Genomic DNA, 14,780 nt, shown 5'->3' with positions numbered 1-14,780 from the left:
AGGGTTGGACACGACTGAGCGACTTCACTTTCACGCATTGGAGAAGGAAATGGCAACCCACTCCAGTGTTCTTGCCTGGAGAATCCCTTGGATGGAGGAGCCTGGAAGGCTGCTGCCCATGGGGTCGCTGAGGGTTGGACACGACTGAGCGACTTCACTTTCACGCATTGGAGAAGGAAATGGCAACCCACTCCAGTGTTCTTGCCTGGAGAATCCCTTGGATGGAGGAGCCTGGAAGGCTGCTGTCCATGGGGTCGCTGAGGGTTGGACACGACTGAGCGACTTCACTTTCACGCATTGGAGAAGGAAATGGCAACCCACTCCAGTGTTCTTGCCTGGAGAATCCCAGGGACGGGGGAGCCTGGTGGGCTGCTGTCTATGGGGTCGCACAGAGTCGGACACGACTGAAGTGACTCAGCAGCAGCAGAGGCCAGATGAGAGCACTAATCCCCGACTCCTCATCCTGGCCCCTCGCCCTGGGGTTCCTGACGTCCTCCCTTTAAGACCCATCCGCTTCACCCTGGCCGGTGTCCCCGGGGCTCACGGCACAGTGCCCGGACAGGGGCGAGGGTCTGCTCTGGACGGGGCGACTCCAGAGTCCGGGCGCAAAGCCGGGTGCGGGACGGGGCGGGGACAGGAAAGCTACTGCGCCGGGAGGGCGGAGGCCGGGGCGCCCCAGCCCCCCGCCCCCGCTCCGCGCCGGCCGTGACGTCAGAGCCGGACCCAGTAAACTGAGCGGCGGCGGCCGGGCGCTGGGGTGGAGACTGCGACCGGAGCCGGCCGGCCAGACGGAGCCCACGGCGGCCAGGGCGGGCAGCCGCAGACCACCCCGAGGTAAGGCCGACCCCGCTCCCGGCCCGCGGGGCTCGGCGCTGGGGACTGATCGCCGCCCGGACGCGCGGGAGAGCGGGGCCCGGCCGAGGACAGGGGAAGCCCCCGGAGGCGCCACGCGCGGGGTTCCGAGGGGTCCCGGGAAAGCCGAGGTGCAGGACGCCTGGTGCGCGGGTGGCGTGCAGCCCTTTCCGAGCGCGCGGAGGGTGAAGTGGGCGCGGGCGGCGGAGAGCCGGGCGTGGCGGGGGCTCGCGCCCCGACGGCGCTCGCGGGCGTTATTACCCCCGGAGCGCAGGTGCCGGTGAGAACGCGCTCGCCGCACGTGAGCCGAGGGTGGGACGCCGGGGACCGTCTGGCGCCGCCAGGTGAGCGCCGCTCCCCGAACGCCCCTCCGGCGGGCCGGGCCGGGCGAGCCCTGGGATCGAGGGAGCCCGCGGCCCCGTACGGTCCCTGACCGCGCGCTGCGCCCGCAGCCGAGCCCAGGAGTCATGGCCCTGAGCGAGCTGGCGCTGCTCCGCCGGCTTCAGGAGAGCCGGCACTCGCGGAAGCTCATCCTGTTCATCGTGTTCCTCGCGCTGCTGCTGGACAACATGCTGCTCACGGTTGTGGGTACGTACAGACCCGGCGTCCCAGTCCCCCGGCGCGCCCCGCTTACCCCAGCGCGGTGCGGCCAGGTTGGAGAGAATACGTTTTTCAAAAAGACGTTCCCCGCCCGAGACTGCCTCGCTTAGGCTAGTGGCCGCGTTTGCGGCTTCGTTTTCCTGGAGGTCCGGTCAAAAAACTGTGACATCAGATAAAACCCAGAACTTATGTTTCCTCCTGATAATTTCCTGCTTCCCCTTGTCACTTTCAACACGATAAAAAAAAATTTTTTTTAATATTCTATGAAGGAAGAGCAATTTCCAGGATTCAGAATAATATTATAATAATTATTACGACCCCCGAAAAAGGTGGGTTAATAATGTGGTCTGTCACCACAGTCAGCATACCTCCCTCCATAGAGGGAAGGGACATTTAAATGTAGCGACTCTGCAGATGACTTGACATGGACACATGTCAGGACTCCAATCAAGAGCAGTTTTAACTGGTGGTTTTCATCTTTTTTTGCTGAAATAGATTTTTGAACAGCTACATAATTGACATCCAGGTCTCTTAATTAGCCCCATGAACAACAGGTTTGGCACGCATATTTTCCTGAAAAATACCCCAATTTTTAATGAATAAAAAATGACTTTTTAAAGGGTCATTTCCCTTGTCTCTGTTTAAGTTTTTCTCTCTGGACAGTTTTCAGAGCACCAGAGAGTCAGGTTTTCACTTCCAGAAATATGGGAGCTTTGGGGCTCATCCCAGTAGAGTAACAAGGGCCTGTGTCCTCCTTTGTCTTGAATCCTCTGTTATACACATGCCCAAAGCTTCGATTACATCAGCTTTCTTTTCCTTTATGAAAGTCTCAGGAAGTCTTGAATTTGCCAAGTTGTATGAAACATTGCTGCTTCCCCCTCAAGTAATAGAAAGATAAAGTGAGTCTAGTGCAGAATTTCCAAATTATTACTTCCTGCCGGTTAATTTTTTTTTTTTTCTCTAAGACACATAATGAAATTTAGGTTTCTGTTTTCCTGATTCATTCACTTAAAGGTCTTTCTAGCCTCTTTCTGAGAAGCCCTGGTTGACCCCAGGTCACCACGGACTAGATTTCAGATTGCATCTTTCTTTCCTTTCCTAAAATATTCCTATGAAGGAGCCCTGTAAGAAGCACAGGGAGCTCTGGGGCTGGTCAGGTCTGCTGGCCCTGAGAGCTCTCGCAGCCTCTGGGGCTTTGTTCTCAGAGCTTGTTGTTGTTAAGTCGCTCAGTCGTGTCCGACTCTTTGCAGCCCCTTGGACTGCAGCCCACCAGCTTTCCCTGTCCTTCACCATCTCCTGGAATTTGCTAAAACTGAAGTCCACTGAGTCAGTGATACCCTCTAATCATCTCATCCTCTGTCACCCCTTTCTCTTTCTGCCCTCAATCTTTCCCAGAGCTAAACAGCATGAAATTGTTCAGTGTCGGTGCAGAGGTTCCCTTTCCTGAGGCAGACACGCCACTTCTCTGGGTCTCATTTAGCATTTGACAAGACCACAGTTTTGCTGGCTTTGGTCCCAGGGAAGCTTTCACTGTAATCACCGTTGTCCTGCTCTTGTCCCCAGTCCCCATCATCCCGAGTTACTTGTACAGCATTGAGCATGAGAAAGATGCTCTAGAAATCCAGACCGCCAAGCCCGGGCTCACAGCCTCCGCCCCCGGGAGCTTCCAGAACATCTTCTCCTATTATGACAACTCCACCATGGTCACCGGGAACAGCACCGACCACCTTCAGGGGGCGCTGGTGCACGAGGCCACCACGCAGCACATGGCCACTAACTCGTCCTCGGCCTCTTCCGACTGTCCCAGTGAAGACAAAGACCTCCTGAATGAGAATGTGCAGGTCGGGCTGCTGTTTGCCTCGAAAGCCACTGTCCAGCTCCTCACCAACCCGTTCATAGGACTGTTGACCAACAGGTAGGTTATATTGTTTCGGTCAAGGAGCTAAATATTCATAATATTGTTTCAGATCATTTTGTTTCTCATTCATTGATCAGAGTCTGGAGATCCAAAGCTGGAGGGGAAATCCAGTCTCCTTCACCTTGTGTTTCCCTCTTGAGTCAGTCGCAATTTCCCATTTGGTGCTCCTTTTCATTGCCACCGTGGCCATCATCGTGGGATTGTATGTGCCACGTGGCTTTCTCTTCTCTTCCACCTCTGGTCATGGACTTCCCAATAGACAGCCAAAGTGGTTTCCTTCAGGGTTGGCTTGGTCAAGGCTCGTGTGGATGGCCAGTTGGGGAACATGGCATGTGATCCATAGTCCTGCTGATAGAGGAAGCAGCTCTCTGACACTGAGGCCCTGGGCAGTGCACCATCCCCTGCCACATGCTGAGCTGTGTCCATGTGCACACCAACGAAGAGAATTTTTTTTCCCCAAATAATTCAAGCTGCCCACACAAGCTTTATATTAATCCAGATGTTCTGGAGTCTTTTGAGACCCAGTTTTTCTGAATAATGGTTCACATTTCCATTGTTGGTGGCCATCCAGCTAATATTTGTTTGTCTCCAGCTGAGGTGGTCCAGCTCTGCCCAGGACTTGGGGGCTGCAAGCACAGGACAGGGGGCTTGCAAAAGAGGGGAGGAGGTGTCTGTTGCAAAGAGTGGGAGCTGGTAGAGTGAGCAGTGGTGGTGGGCTCCCATCTAAACAGTGTGACCCCAAAAGCAGAGATGTGAAAAACGGTGGAGAAAAACTCCGGTGCCCAGAGTCCTACCTGTGAAGCAGGCTTAGACGCACAAACAAAGACAAGGACCAGAGGTGGGAAAGAGCAAAAGAGGGGTCCAGAGAACTGAGGAGGGCAGGTCTGGGGGACTGGGCGGGGCTGGGCTATGAGGAGCCCCACGTGCTAGATGACAGAGGAGTAGGCGTTTGTTGCAGGAGCACTTGGGAGCCACTAGAGGTTCCAAAGCTAAGTTGAAGAGTCAGGGAAAGTGAAAAGTGAAAGTGTTAGTCACCCAGTCCTGTCCGACTCTTTGCAACCCCATGGACTGTAGCCCACCAGGCTCCTCTGTCCATGAGATTTCCCAGACAAGAATACTGGAGTGGGTTGCCATTTCCTCCTCCAAGGCCTAGTCTTTTATTAAAATATTGCTAATCGTATCAAGATGGTGACAATAGAGGGGTCCTGTGTGGCTGAGAGTGGGGCCAACTCTGGAGGGTTGGGGGCTCTATGAGGCAACAAGGCCTCGGGTGGCAGCAGGGGCTCAAAGTGGCCACAGCAGGCCTGCCTTCCTCCACACAAGCAGTCCTCTGAAACAACGATTTCTGGTAGGGTACCCATGGTGAGTCGGATGGAAGCAGCTTTTCTACCTCTGCGATGTGATTTTCTGGACTGGGTGGTGCCAGTGAATCCATTTTAACCTTCCCAGGCCACATCCAGCCTGTAGGCTGTGTGGCAGTGTTACCAGGCTGCTGCCTAAAATGCTGAGCAGATGAATGCAGGACGCTGGGCAGACTGGGAGCCCACCAAGAGGCACCATTATTAAGGTGGCGTTCGGCATTTCGTCTATTCTTCAGGAGGAAAACCAGGCAGACCTCTGTGGTTTACAGGGTTTTCTTTCTTTTCTGACGCCTAAGAGTGCTCCTTAAAATGCATCTGGTATAATTACAGAAAACAGCTCAGGGTTTTGTATTCTGAGAAAGTAAACAGCTCAAATTCTATATGGGAAAATTGAGGACGTTATTGTAATAACACCTTGCCAATCACTTGAACATGAATGTCACTAGCTGTACAGCGCAATACTTAGAAACTTGGTGGAAATGATGTGAGCGTTCCAATCTTCCAAATGTAAATGGCAAATGAAAAGCTTAAAAAAAAATCCCATTTTCGTTTCTAATGCTTTGCTTATGCCAAGGGGCAGGAGCTTGTTTAAAACCAGCGAGACTTTTGCCCTATTATATACTCCAAATACTTTGACATTGCAGCCACCTCAGCGGTAGAGAATCTGTTTAAAACCAGAGAGACTTTTGCCCTATTATATACTCCAAATACTTTGACATTGCAGCCATTCTCAGCGGTAGAGAATCTGCCTGCAATTCAGGAGCTGCAGGAGACGCAGGTTCGATCCCTGGGTTGGGAAGATCCCCTGGAAGAGGGCATCGCAACCCACTCCAGTGTTCTTCCCTGGAGAATCCCATGGACAGAGGAACCTGGCAGTCTTACAGTCCATGGGGTTGCAAAGAGTTGGATGCGACTTAGCATGCATGCATGCAAGGCTTGTGTTTGGGCCTCCTAAAAAAAATTATCTTCCAAGAGAAAACTAATTTCCTTTAGTGACCTGTGAAATTTAGTCTATTTGTATGGTGGAACTTGTCAAGAACAAAATTTTCCTCCCTAGCTGATTTCTCCCAGCTCTCCAGCAAATTTCAAAATAATCTTCGTCTTCTAGCACTGCCTTGTAATGTGGAAATGGAAACAAATTTTAATATCAATGCAGGCAGGCAAAACAATTGAACAAACTCAGTTGTCCCTCCAACATGCTCATGATAAGTAATGTTTTCTAATATTTTCCAAGCCCAGTAGATATGAATTTGGGGACTTGCAGCATTTCTGGGCACTCTACGGCTCTGCTCAGAGAAGTGATAAATATATTTCTGTTTACCGACTCTTCCCTTGTGAGCCATTGCAAATAGCCTTTTGATGTAATTTGTGCCAATCACATCCGCAATTACCAACGAGATATGTGACTCACATTTTCAGGGTTGTAAAGAACTGAGTTTAAAATAGCATTTTACACTTGGTTAATATGTTTCTGATTAAAGAGTAGTTAAAACATGAAGCATCAGATCTTGAGGAGGCTTGAGCAAAAGCTTTTGGGGGTGTCTTAGTATTTTTATAGTAGTGGTCCCCAACCTTTTTGGCACCAGGGACTGGTTTTGTGAAGACAATTTTTCCATGGGTAGGGGGTGGGGGATACTTTGGCGATGATTCAAAAGCATTACATATATTGTGCACTTTATTTCTGTTATTATTACATCAGCTCCAGCTCAGATCACCAGGCATTAGATCCTGAAGGTTAGGGACCCCTGCTTTATAGCCAAAGGGATTTGCCACTCACGAGGATAGGATTCCTCAGTGACTCAGTGGAATGAAATTGCAACCACTCCAGTGTTCTTTCCTGCAAAATCCCATGGACAGAGGAGCATGGCTAGCTATAGTCCATGGGGTCGAGAAACAATCAGACACAACTTAGCGACTAAACAACTCAGGAGGAGAAAGCATTTGTCCACACTCTGGCTGATGTCTTCCTGTCTTCTGGTTCTTTCCACCAGCTTACTGTTAACCCAGTTCGTACCTTTAGTTACGGAATATAAATAATATAGGTAAAATCTGCCTTTTTTGCATCTACTTGGGCTCTCCCTGGGTGCCCCAGGCTGAATGAGGAAAAGTACAAACAGTGAGTTGTTGGATGCTATTTTTATTCAGTGGGAGGGAGCTTAGGAAAAATCAGCCTGATCTGAGGGACCTCAATCCTCACCCACCTCCCTGGCCCTAGAAAAATATCTTTTTCCATCCCACGATGCATGCTGGCCCAGCCTCCTGGTGTCCCTGCAATGCTTCTGACAGTGGGGAAAAAAGAGACCTCTTGCATCTCCAGAGATGTAGTAGGGAGCTTGGAGCCACTCATTTCTAAAGCTTTTTGCTGTAAGCAGCTGCTGCTGCTGCTGCTAAGTCACTTCAGTTGTGTAAAATGAGACACCCAGTGTCACACCCATCATAACCCGTTGAACCCCCGCATTACAGTCCAGCACCCCATTGTTTGTGGTCACGATGCTGCCATGTGAGTGGCTTTTGTGAGTGGGTGACAACAGAAGGCAGCCTCCTGTCTTTTGTTTTAAATATTGGGTAAGATCTCATGTCAAACCATGAAAATAAAATATGACGATTCTTCAGATCAGATCAGATCAGTTCCTCAGTTGTGTCCGACTCTTTGCGACTCCATGAATCACAGCACGCCAGGCCTCCCTGTCCATCATCAACTCCCGGAGTTCACTCAGACTCACGTCCATCGAGTCAGTGATGCTATCCAGCCATCTCATCCTCTGTCGTCCCCTTCTCCTCCTGCCCCCAATCCCTTCCAGCATCAGGGTCTTTTCCAATGAGTCAACTCTTCACATGAGGTGGTCAAAGTACTGGAGTTTCATCTGTAGCATCATTCCTTCCAAAGAAATCCCAGGGCCAGTGACGATTCTTGGGAGTATTTAAATGCTCACTTTGCTGCTAGATGGTACAAGTAATTCCCGTTTCATTTCTTCTGTAGGTAGCATATTTTCACTGAATAATTTGTGAACAGATAGGGAACAAAGGACATTTTGACTACGGTGAGGGTGGTGATCACAGGCCCAGTAACACACGTTCCAGAGCCTGTGGGTGTGTGTCTTGACTTGATTGCCATCTTTGAGGCTTGTGTGACTTCTTCTCTAATTCCAGTTTAACTCTTCGTTTCATGATCGCACTTGTGAGTGAAATGGAGTAGAAGGACTTACACGAGCAACAGCTGTTGTCATCTGGCCCAGTAAGTGGGTTTTAGAGGCACACACATAAAAAGCATGTTCCAGGGAGGTAAACAATGTGAAAACCACCTCTACATTTCTCTCTTCCGTAAGTCAAGTTAAGAACATGGCACCATGGTCTTCACTTGCTTAACAGAAGGCTTACATGGTAGTTGTATCTTTAGACCCAAGATATTCCAAATGAACCCGACGGCTTGGGAAAGGGTTAACTCCGGGGAAGGGGGTGGGGAGAGCTCCCTCCTCAGCTTGTCGCTGTCTCAGTGGTCTGCTTTTTATCAAACCAGCATCAGTGGCTTAATTTATTTCCATAGTTACCTAGTATATTTGAAAGCCAGGTATTCTTCCTCACAAATCTTAGCCCACATCTGAACGACAGGGAGAAAGCTGCAGGGCATGAAATCCCCACCAAATCGACTGTGTGTTTTTGTGGGTTTTTTTTCTCTAGCTTCAGGCAGTTGGTCTGAAGTGGGTTCTATAGCAATAAGCAGTGACCTTTTCAAAAAGCGTCTCCATGGACAGGGAAATCTGCCACTCTGGGAAGGGATCTCCCATCCCAGACGTCGTGAGGATGGAGAGGGTGTGACAGAGTGTTTGCGTTGAAATCAGAACAAGCTGGCCGTGGATTTGGGTCCTTCCCATGGGAGCAGAGCCCTCACGTGATCTGTGCATCAAGGAACACCCGGGAGAGTAAGAAATTCAAGACTCATGTAGCTCACTCCACGCACGTTGTAACTGAAAGAGACAGACCCAGGGGCTAAACCTAAGGATTTTCTTTTATTTATGAAATGGTTGACCACAAGCTTCCAAGTCCTGTTGGACTTTTTGTGACCCAGTGGACTGGAGTTGGCCAGGCTCCTCTGTCCGTGGCATTTCCCAGGCAAGAATAGTGGAGTGGGTTGCCATTCCCTTCTCCAGGGGATCTCCCCGCTCCAGGGATGGACCCTGTGTCTGCTGCACACCACTGAGCCACTAGGAAATGTAAAATACCTCTCTGTTTACTGCTGTTCACCGTTTAGGAGTGTGTTGAGATAATTGCAAAGGGAGATGTCACCTCTTGTCTCCTCTGGGGCAGTTTGTTCCCTTCTCTGTCCCCTATTCTGCGTCCTTGCTTTGGTTATTTACCCAGAAGAGGGAACCGAGGCAGATCTTAGCAAGCCTGGGACAAGAGCTTACATTAATCTCTGTGGTAGAGATAAACTAGTCCGTAGCATAGAGAACAAGTATTGATTGCCAGTGATAATTTAGGAACATAATAGGGTTTCTCCACTGACTGTGTATGGATACATAATACATGTAACTTTTATTGCTTTGCACTCTCTTCTAGGATTCAAATATACAATTTTTACTCTTATTCCAATTGGATTAACTGTTCCCTGATGCCCTGTGGAGATGACTGTGGGCCAGGATGACTCACGAAGGGGTGATAATGGGATGCTTAGGTAAAGGTTTGCCGCGTCAGACATGGCTCGGCTCAGTATCACTTTAATTGAGATGGCATTGAATTGCGGCAGGAGGCCAAATCAGACATTTATGACTAATGTCAGTTGAGGTTCTGACCATTTAGGAGACATTGTGGGGAGGGAGAAAGGACAGTGGCCATCTGCCCACCACTCAGTGACCCTGGGGCCTTGGGCAGCTGTTGTGAGGCAGGTGTTCAGGGGGACAGGGCATTCTGAGGGTGGAGAGACAGGAGCTGCCCATTGGGCTGCATTTGCCTTGGGGCTGAGCTCCAGAGAAGGACGCTGCCCAGCATTTGCCACTGGGCAACCCTGCCAGTGGCTTGGCCAGTGTTGAAAGCGTAGGGCACACGAGTCTGGTAGTGAGAAGGAAGCAGCAGGATCCCAGTGATCCCCAAAGTGTCTGGTTTGCTCTGCAGTTGTGGCTGAGTCACAGGCTCCACCTTTGAACCTTGACTTTCTCATCCGAGATGGGGGTTTGGACTGGCCAGCCTTTGAGTTTCCTTCTAGCTTTGCCATTTGGTTTTCCAGTCATGCTTTATTAAAATCCCAAGGCAACTGAGAAACACAACAGTAGCTGCTGCATTTTTAGAGAAAAACACAACACCTGGTCTTGGTTTAAAAGAATCATCCGTAAGTGCGCAGTCCTGTGGGTACCCAGCCACCTGGTATTAACAGGTACTGTGGACACACGTCCCATGCACCCTGTGTGAACCTCTGCTCCTGCGACTGGTGTCCCCACCAAAGTGTATACTAGTAGGACCCAGCCTCATCGACACTCAAGATTATGCCCTCTGCCCTGACTTTGGGGCAAGTTACTTAAATCTCTTGAGCCTCCATGTGGCCATCTGAAAATAGGACTGGAGCCAGCTACCACATGGAATTGTAACAGTCACAGGTGACTGCACGCTTATCGTCTCCAGGAGTGCTGGAGCCTCCTGCTAAGAAGGCGCTCACACCAGCTGTGTCCTGCCAGGTGACCTTGGTCAGTGGCTGGGCTGTCAACTGGATGTAATATTACTGGTATTCCAATAGCTTTGGCTTAAGTCAGTGGTTTTCCAAGCTGGATGTTGAAAGGGATAAGAAGCCTCTGTTCATTCCAGGGCAGCTGTGTGTTTGTTCTTCCCCCAGACATGCAGCGTTATTCAGTTGCTCAGTCGTGTCTGACTCTTTGTGACCCCATGGACTGCAAGCACCAGGCTTCCCTGTCCTTCACCAGCTCCTGGAGCTTGCTCAAACTCATGTCCATTGAGTCGGTGATGCCATCCAACCATCTCATCCTCTGTTGTCCCCTTCTCCTCCCGCCCTCAGTTTTCCCCAGCATCAGGGTCTTTTCCAGTGAGTCAGCTTTTTGCAGCAGGTGGCCAAAGTATTGGAGCTTCACCTTCCAATGAATATTCATGGTCGATTCCCTTTAGGATTGACTGGCTTAATCTCTTTGCAGTCCAGGAGACTCTCAAAAGTCTTCTTCAGCACCACAGTTCAAAAGCATCAATTCTTTGGCGCTCAGCCTTCTTTATGGACATGCAATAGTTGCTGAGAAAATAAACTGCCTGTGACTTCTCTCTGAGCCTCCTGGAAGTTTCCTTCATCAGTTTCCATTAGTGCCGTGTTGGATCTGGTGATCTGGTGTTGTGAGCAGGTTTCTTTTGCCTGCAGAAGTAAGCACAGAGCAGTCGGTTTGGGGCTGGTGTAGACGAGCAGCTGTCATTTGATGGCATCTGAACTGCAGTTCAGCACCTCGGTATCTTTCCTAGTTCACCAGATTGGCTTCAAAGCCTGTTTTGTGAGTTACAAGCTCACTTCAGGTCACAGCAGAGGAGTCTTTGCATCGGTTTGTGGGGTGGTGATTGCCTGAGAATGCGATGATTTTATGATGCTGTTTCCTGGATGCACATGAAGCAGTTAAAAAATTATGTAAGTGGGACCAGAACTTTTAGAAGGTTCTGTTTAAAACCATATATGCCTTTTGGCTACCTGGGGAGGTTAGTAGAGTAAGTCTGCAAGGAGAAGGACTGGATGGAATGGCCCTGAGTGGAATTAGCCCTAGGACATCAGACAAGTCAGTTTTTCATACCTCATCTGTAACATGTGGAAGTGGTCCATCTGCTCTTATCACATCAGGGAGCTCATGGGTGGAAGTGCTTGGAGAATGGAGTGTACCCTTAGGTGAAGGTATTGTTATGATTTTTCATTCCAGCCTTGAGTAGAAGAGCCCTCCCAGGTTGTGTGACTGGTACTCAGGGCTCCTTGTTCCTCGTTGGGTTTCTCTCCAGGGTCTTGAATGTCTGGGGCTGGAGGAAGATGAGGCCTGGAGATGCTCAGGGCTATTTTGGGCTGTGACACAGATCTCGAGGGCTGTAGCTCAGCCAGTCCCGGCCCCTGCTTTTTTGTGATTTGTTCCTGGCAGAAAGGAGGCCAGGGGGCAGGAAGCTGCTTTACTTTCATGTGCCATCTATATGACAGGGACAACCTGCTTGCTTAATCTGCAGAAACTGGTAGGGAAAACAGGAAGAGAATGAGGGATGAAGCAAAATTTCTGAAGCACTTGTCATGTTCCGGGTGCCCCGGTAGCAGCTTAATAGCCATGTCTCATATCATACCCAATCCACCACCCAGGTGGTACCAGTGATAAAGAACCCACCCGCCAGTGCAGGAGACATAAGAGATGTGGATTCACTCCCTGGGTCAGGAAGATCCCCTAGAGAAGGGCATGGCAACCCACTCCAGTATTCTTGCCTGGAGAATCCCATGGACAGAGGAGCCTGGCAGGCTACAGTCCATGGGGTTGCAAAGAGTTGGACATGACTGAAGGGACTTAGCATTCCACCTCTGGGAAGTGGGTGGTGGTCTCTCTTTGAGCCTTGGGGGAGATCTACTTGAGTTAAATGGCAAGGCCAGGTGTCCAGCCAAGGGTGTGATACCCAGACGTTGAGGTCTCCCCACCTCTTCTGTCTGCCTGGTGGCGGAGCCCTGTGCTCTGTGGTCTTATGGAGCAATTAGGATGTTGAAATTTTTGCACAGAAAACAAGGCCTGTATCAGGGTCAAGGTGAAGATAGATTTGGAAATGTCCTTGTTTCCTGATGCCTCTTAGACGTACTGCAGTTGTGTCTGCTGCCCATGGAATCTCTTGATGACCTTTTACTAGAATCATTTGATTGCAGCTGTCCCTCTGGGGAAGCTTCAGCCAAGACTCTAATTAAAGAAAGTTTTACAAAATGCTGGAAACAGGGGCTATGTATTTGAATGTGTTCTGGGTTACTTGCCAAGATTTTATTAACATTTATGCCAGAGAAATTTCCCCTCAGAGTGGCAGTCCCTAAATGTATTCACGTTCTAAGACAGTCAAACACCAAAAGGTCACGGAGGAAGCACCAACTATATGAATTTTTAGAAAAGTTGACCAGACGCTTATCCACCAGATCCCAAAGACTAATAGGAGAAACTCAATAGAAATACGGAGCAGTCACTAGGTTCTCTCTGTGGTTCTGTTTTGCAGAATTGGCTACCCAATTCCCATGTTTACGGGATTCTGCATCATGTTTATCTCAACAGTTAGTAAGTGTCTGACATTTGCCTTCTGAGTTTGGGTCACTGGGTGGGCTCTGACCACCACCAGCTGGGAATTGAGAACACAGCTGGGATGGGAGTGGGGGTAGGTATGTTGGCAACAACTGCAGAAAGGAGTGAGGGTCTTCAGGGTGGGTGAGGTCTTCAGGGAGCCAAAGCATGATGTGATTAATCCAGAAGTACCCTCATCAAGTTAAGGGAGGCCTTTAGAAAGGTCCTGTTTGAGCAGATTTGGTCACCGTGCCAGCCTGGCCACTCTCTCCGCAGTGTTCGCCTTCTCCCGCAGCTACGCCTTCCTGCTGATCGCCAGGTCCCTGCAGGGCATCGGTTCCTCCTGCTCATCTGTAGCTGGTAGGTGTGGAACCGACTAAGTCTGTGCCCCGGGGGCTTTGGTCTGTGGGAGGACCATGGGCACCGCCTTGGCTGGCGACCCTTTACGGAATGAGCTGGAATAATTCAGGCAATCAAGGTATCGGTGGTGGTGGTGGGTGATGGGTTTTTGGATGTTGCTTGACCTTATGTTTTGTTGGTCTGGCAGGTGTGGGAAGACCACCGTCTGGGCTGGGGGTGGGCAGGGGTGCGAGTCCTGAAGATAATTCTGTTGCTTCCGGAGCTTGGCTACCACCATTTCTTTCCCTGATTAGGCATGGGCATGCTGGCCAGCGTGTACACAGATGACGAGGAGAGGGGCAACGCCATGGGGATCGCCCTGGGAGGCCTGGCCATGGGGGTCCTAGGTGGGTGAGGGCCGCCGTAGAGGGACAGGTCTGTCCTGTGTGGGACACTGAGCCCCTTTTCACTCTACTGTCCTCTGTCTCCTTCCTCCTTTCATGGAGACTTTGAAAAATGGGACATGTCCTGACCTGGGTGGTCCTGGGCTCCCCAGTCCTCTCTTCCCAACCCAGATGAAAACGAGTCTTGAACAGGATGCTCTGCCAAGGTCCCTGCCCTAGAACATTCTCTGAGTTTCCATCCCGCCCGAGGACCTCCCCACTTTCTGAGCCTGCCTCCACCACTTGCTCTGGCTGAGCTCCCAGACCAGGAACAGGCACCTTCCCTGACAGATCCAGGTCGTCTGCCTTCTCTGTACATTCCTGACCTTCGTCTGGGGGCCCACAGTCCCTCCCTGTCTGCTGCTTCATAAGGACCCTGCAGTCCTCCCTGGCCTGTTTTCCTATGCATGTCTGTGCCTAGGCCTTACTTCTCTCTGACTTTTACTTGTGGAGTTTCCCTCCTAGGCTCTTGTCCATGTCTCAGGTGTAAAACCACTTAGAGGAGTTGCCAGGGTGGTTTAACACTCCTGAACAGAATATAGGGTGGTCCTTTCACATACTGTCTGGAACCAAGTAGAGGGGCTTCCCAGGTGATGCTCATGGTAAAGAATCTGCCTGCCAGTGCAGGAGACGCAGGAGAGGAGGGTTTGCTCTCAGGGTCAGGAAGATCCCCTGGAGTAGGAAATGGCAACCCACTTCAGCATTCTTGCCTGGGGAATCCCATGGATAGAGGAGCCTGGTGGGCTACAGTCCATGGGGTCACAAAGAGTCAGACACAACTGAGCAACTGAGCACGCATCGCGAGAGGAGCACGAAGAAGATGGTTCTGGTCGAGGGGGTGGTCGGCAGTCCTGGGCCCGGTACCAGCCCCGCTCTGTCTTCCTCGCAGTGGGCCCCCCCTTTGGGAGTGTGCTGTACGAGTTTGTGGGGAAGACAGCTCCGTTCCTGGTCTTGGCTGCCCTGGTGCTCTTGGATGGAGGTGAGTGAGTGAGTCCTCTGGGACCCCTGGCCGTGA

The 14,780-nt window shown here is 50.6% G+C and overlaps 1 protein-coding gene across 1 annotated transcript in view; it reads left to right on the top strand.

The window, feature by feature from the left end:
* The first annotated feature begins 722 nt into the window (after window positions 1–722).
* The window catches only part of SLC18A2 (solute carrier family 18 member A2), a 38,614-nt gene continuing 24,556 nt past the window's right edge, over window positions 723–14,780 (top strand). Inside the window, exons 1-7 of the mRNA XM_070363782.1 lie at window positions 723–834; window positions 1,305–1,440; window positions 3,016–3,367; window positions 12,922–12,980; window positions 13,260–13,343; window positions 13,637–13,729; window positions 14,655–14,744. Coding sequence (XP_070219883.1) covers window positions 1,320–1,440; window positions 3,016–3,367; window positions 12,922–12,980; window positions 13,260–13,343; window positions 13,637–13,729; window positions 14,655–14,744 — 799 coding nt within the window. The 5' untranslated portion in view covers window positions 723–834; window positions 1,305–1,319. The remainder of the gene's footprint in view (window positions 835–1,304; window positions 1,441–3,015; window positions 3,368–12,921; window positions 12,981–13,259; window positions 13,344–13,636; window positions 13,730–14,654; window positions 14,745–14,780) is intronic.

This window comes from Bos mutus, chromosome 26 (assembly GCF_027580195.1).
Source record: "Bos mutus isolate GX-2022 chromosome 26, NWIPB_WYAK_1.1, whole genome shotgun sequence".
Taxonomy (NCBI): Eukaryota; Metazoa; Chordata; class Mammalia; order Artiodactyla; family Bovidae; genus Bos; species Bos mutus.
The sequence above is the reverse complement of the archived record's forward strand: the minus strand, read 5'-3'. Positions and strand labels throughout refer to the sequence as shown.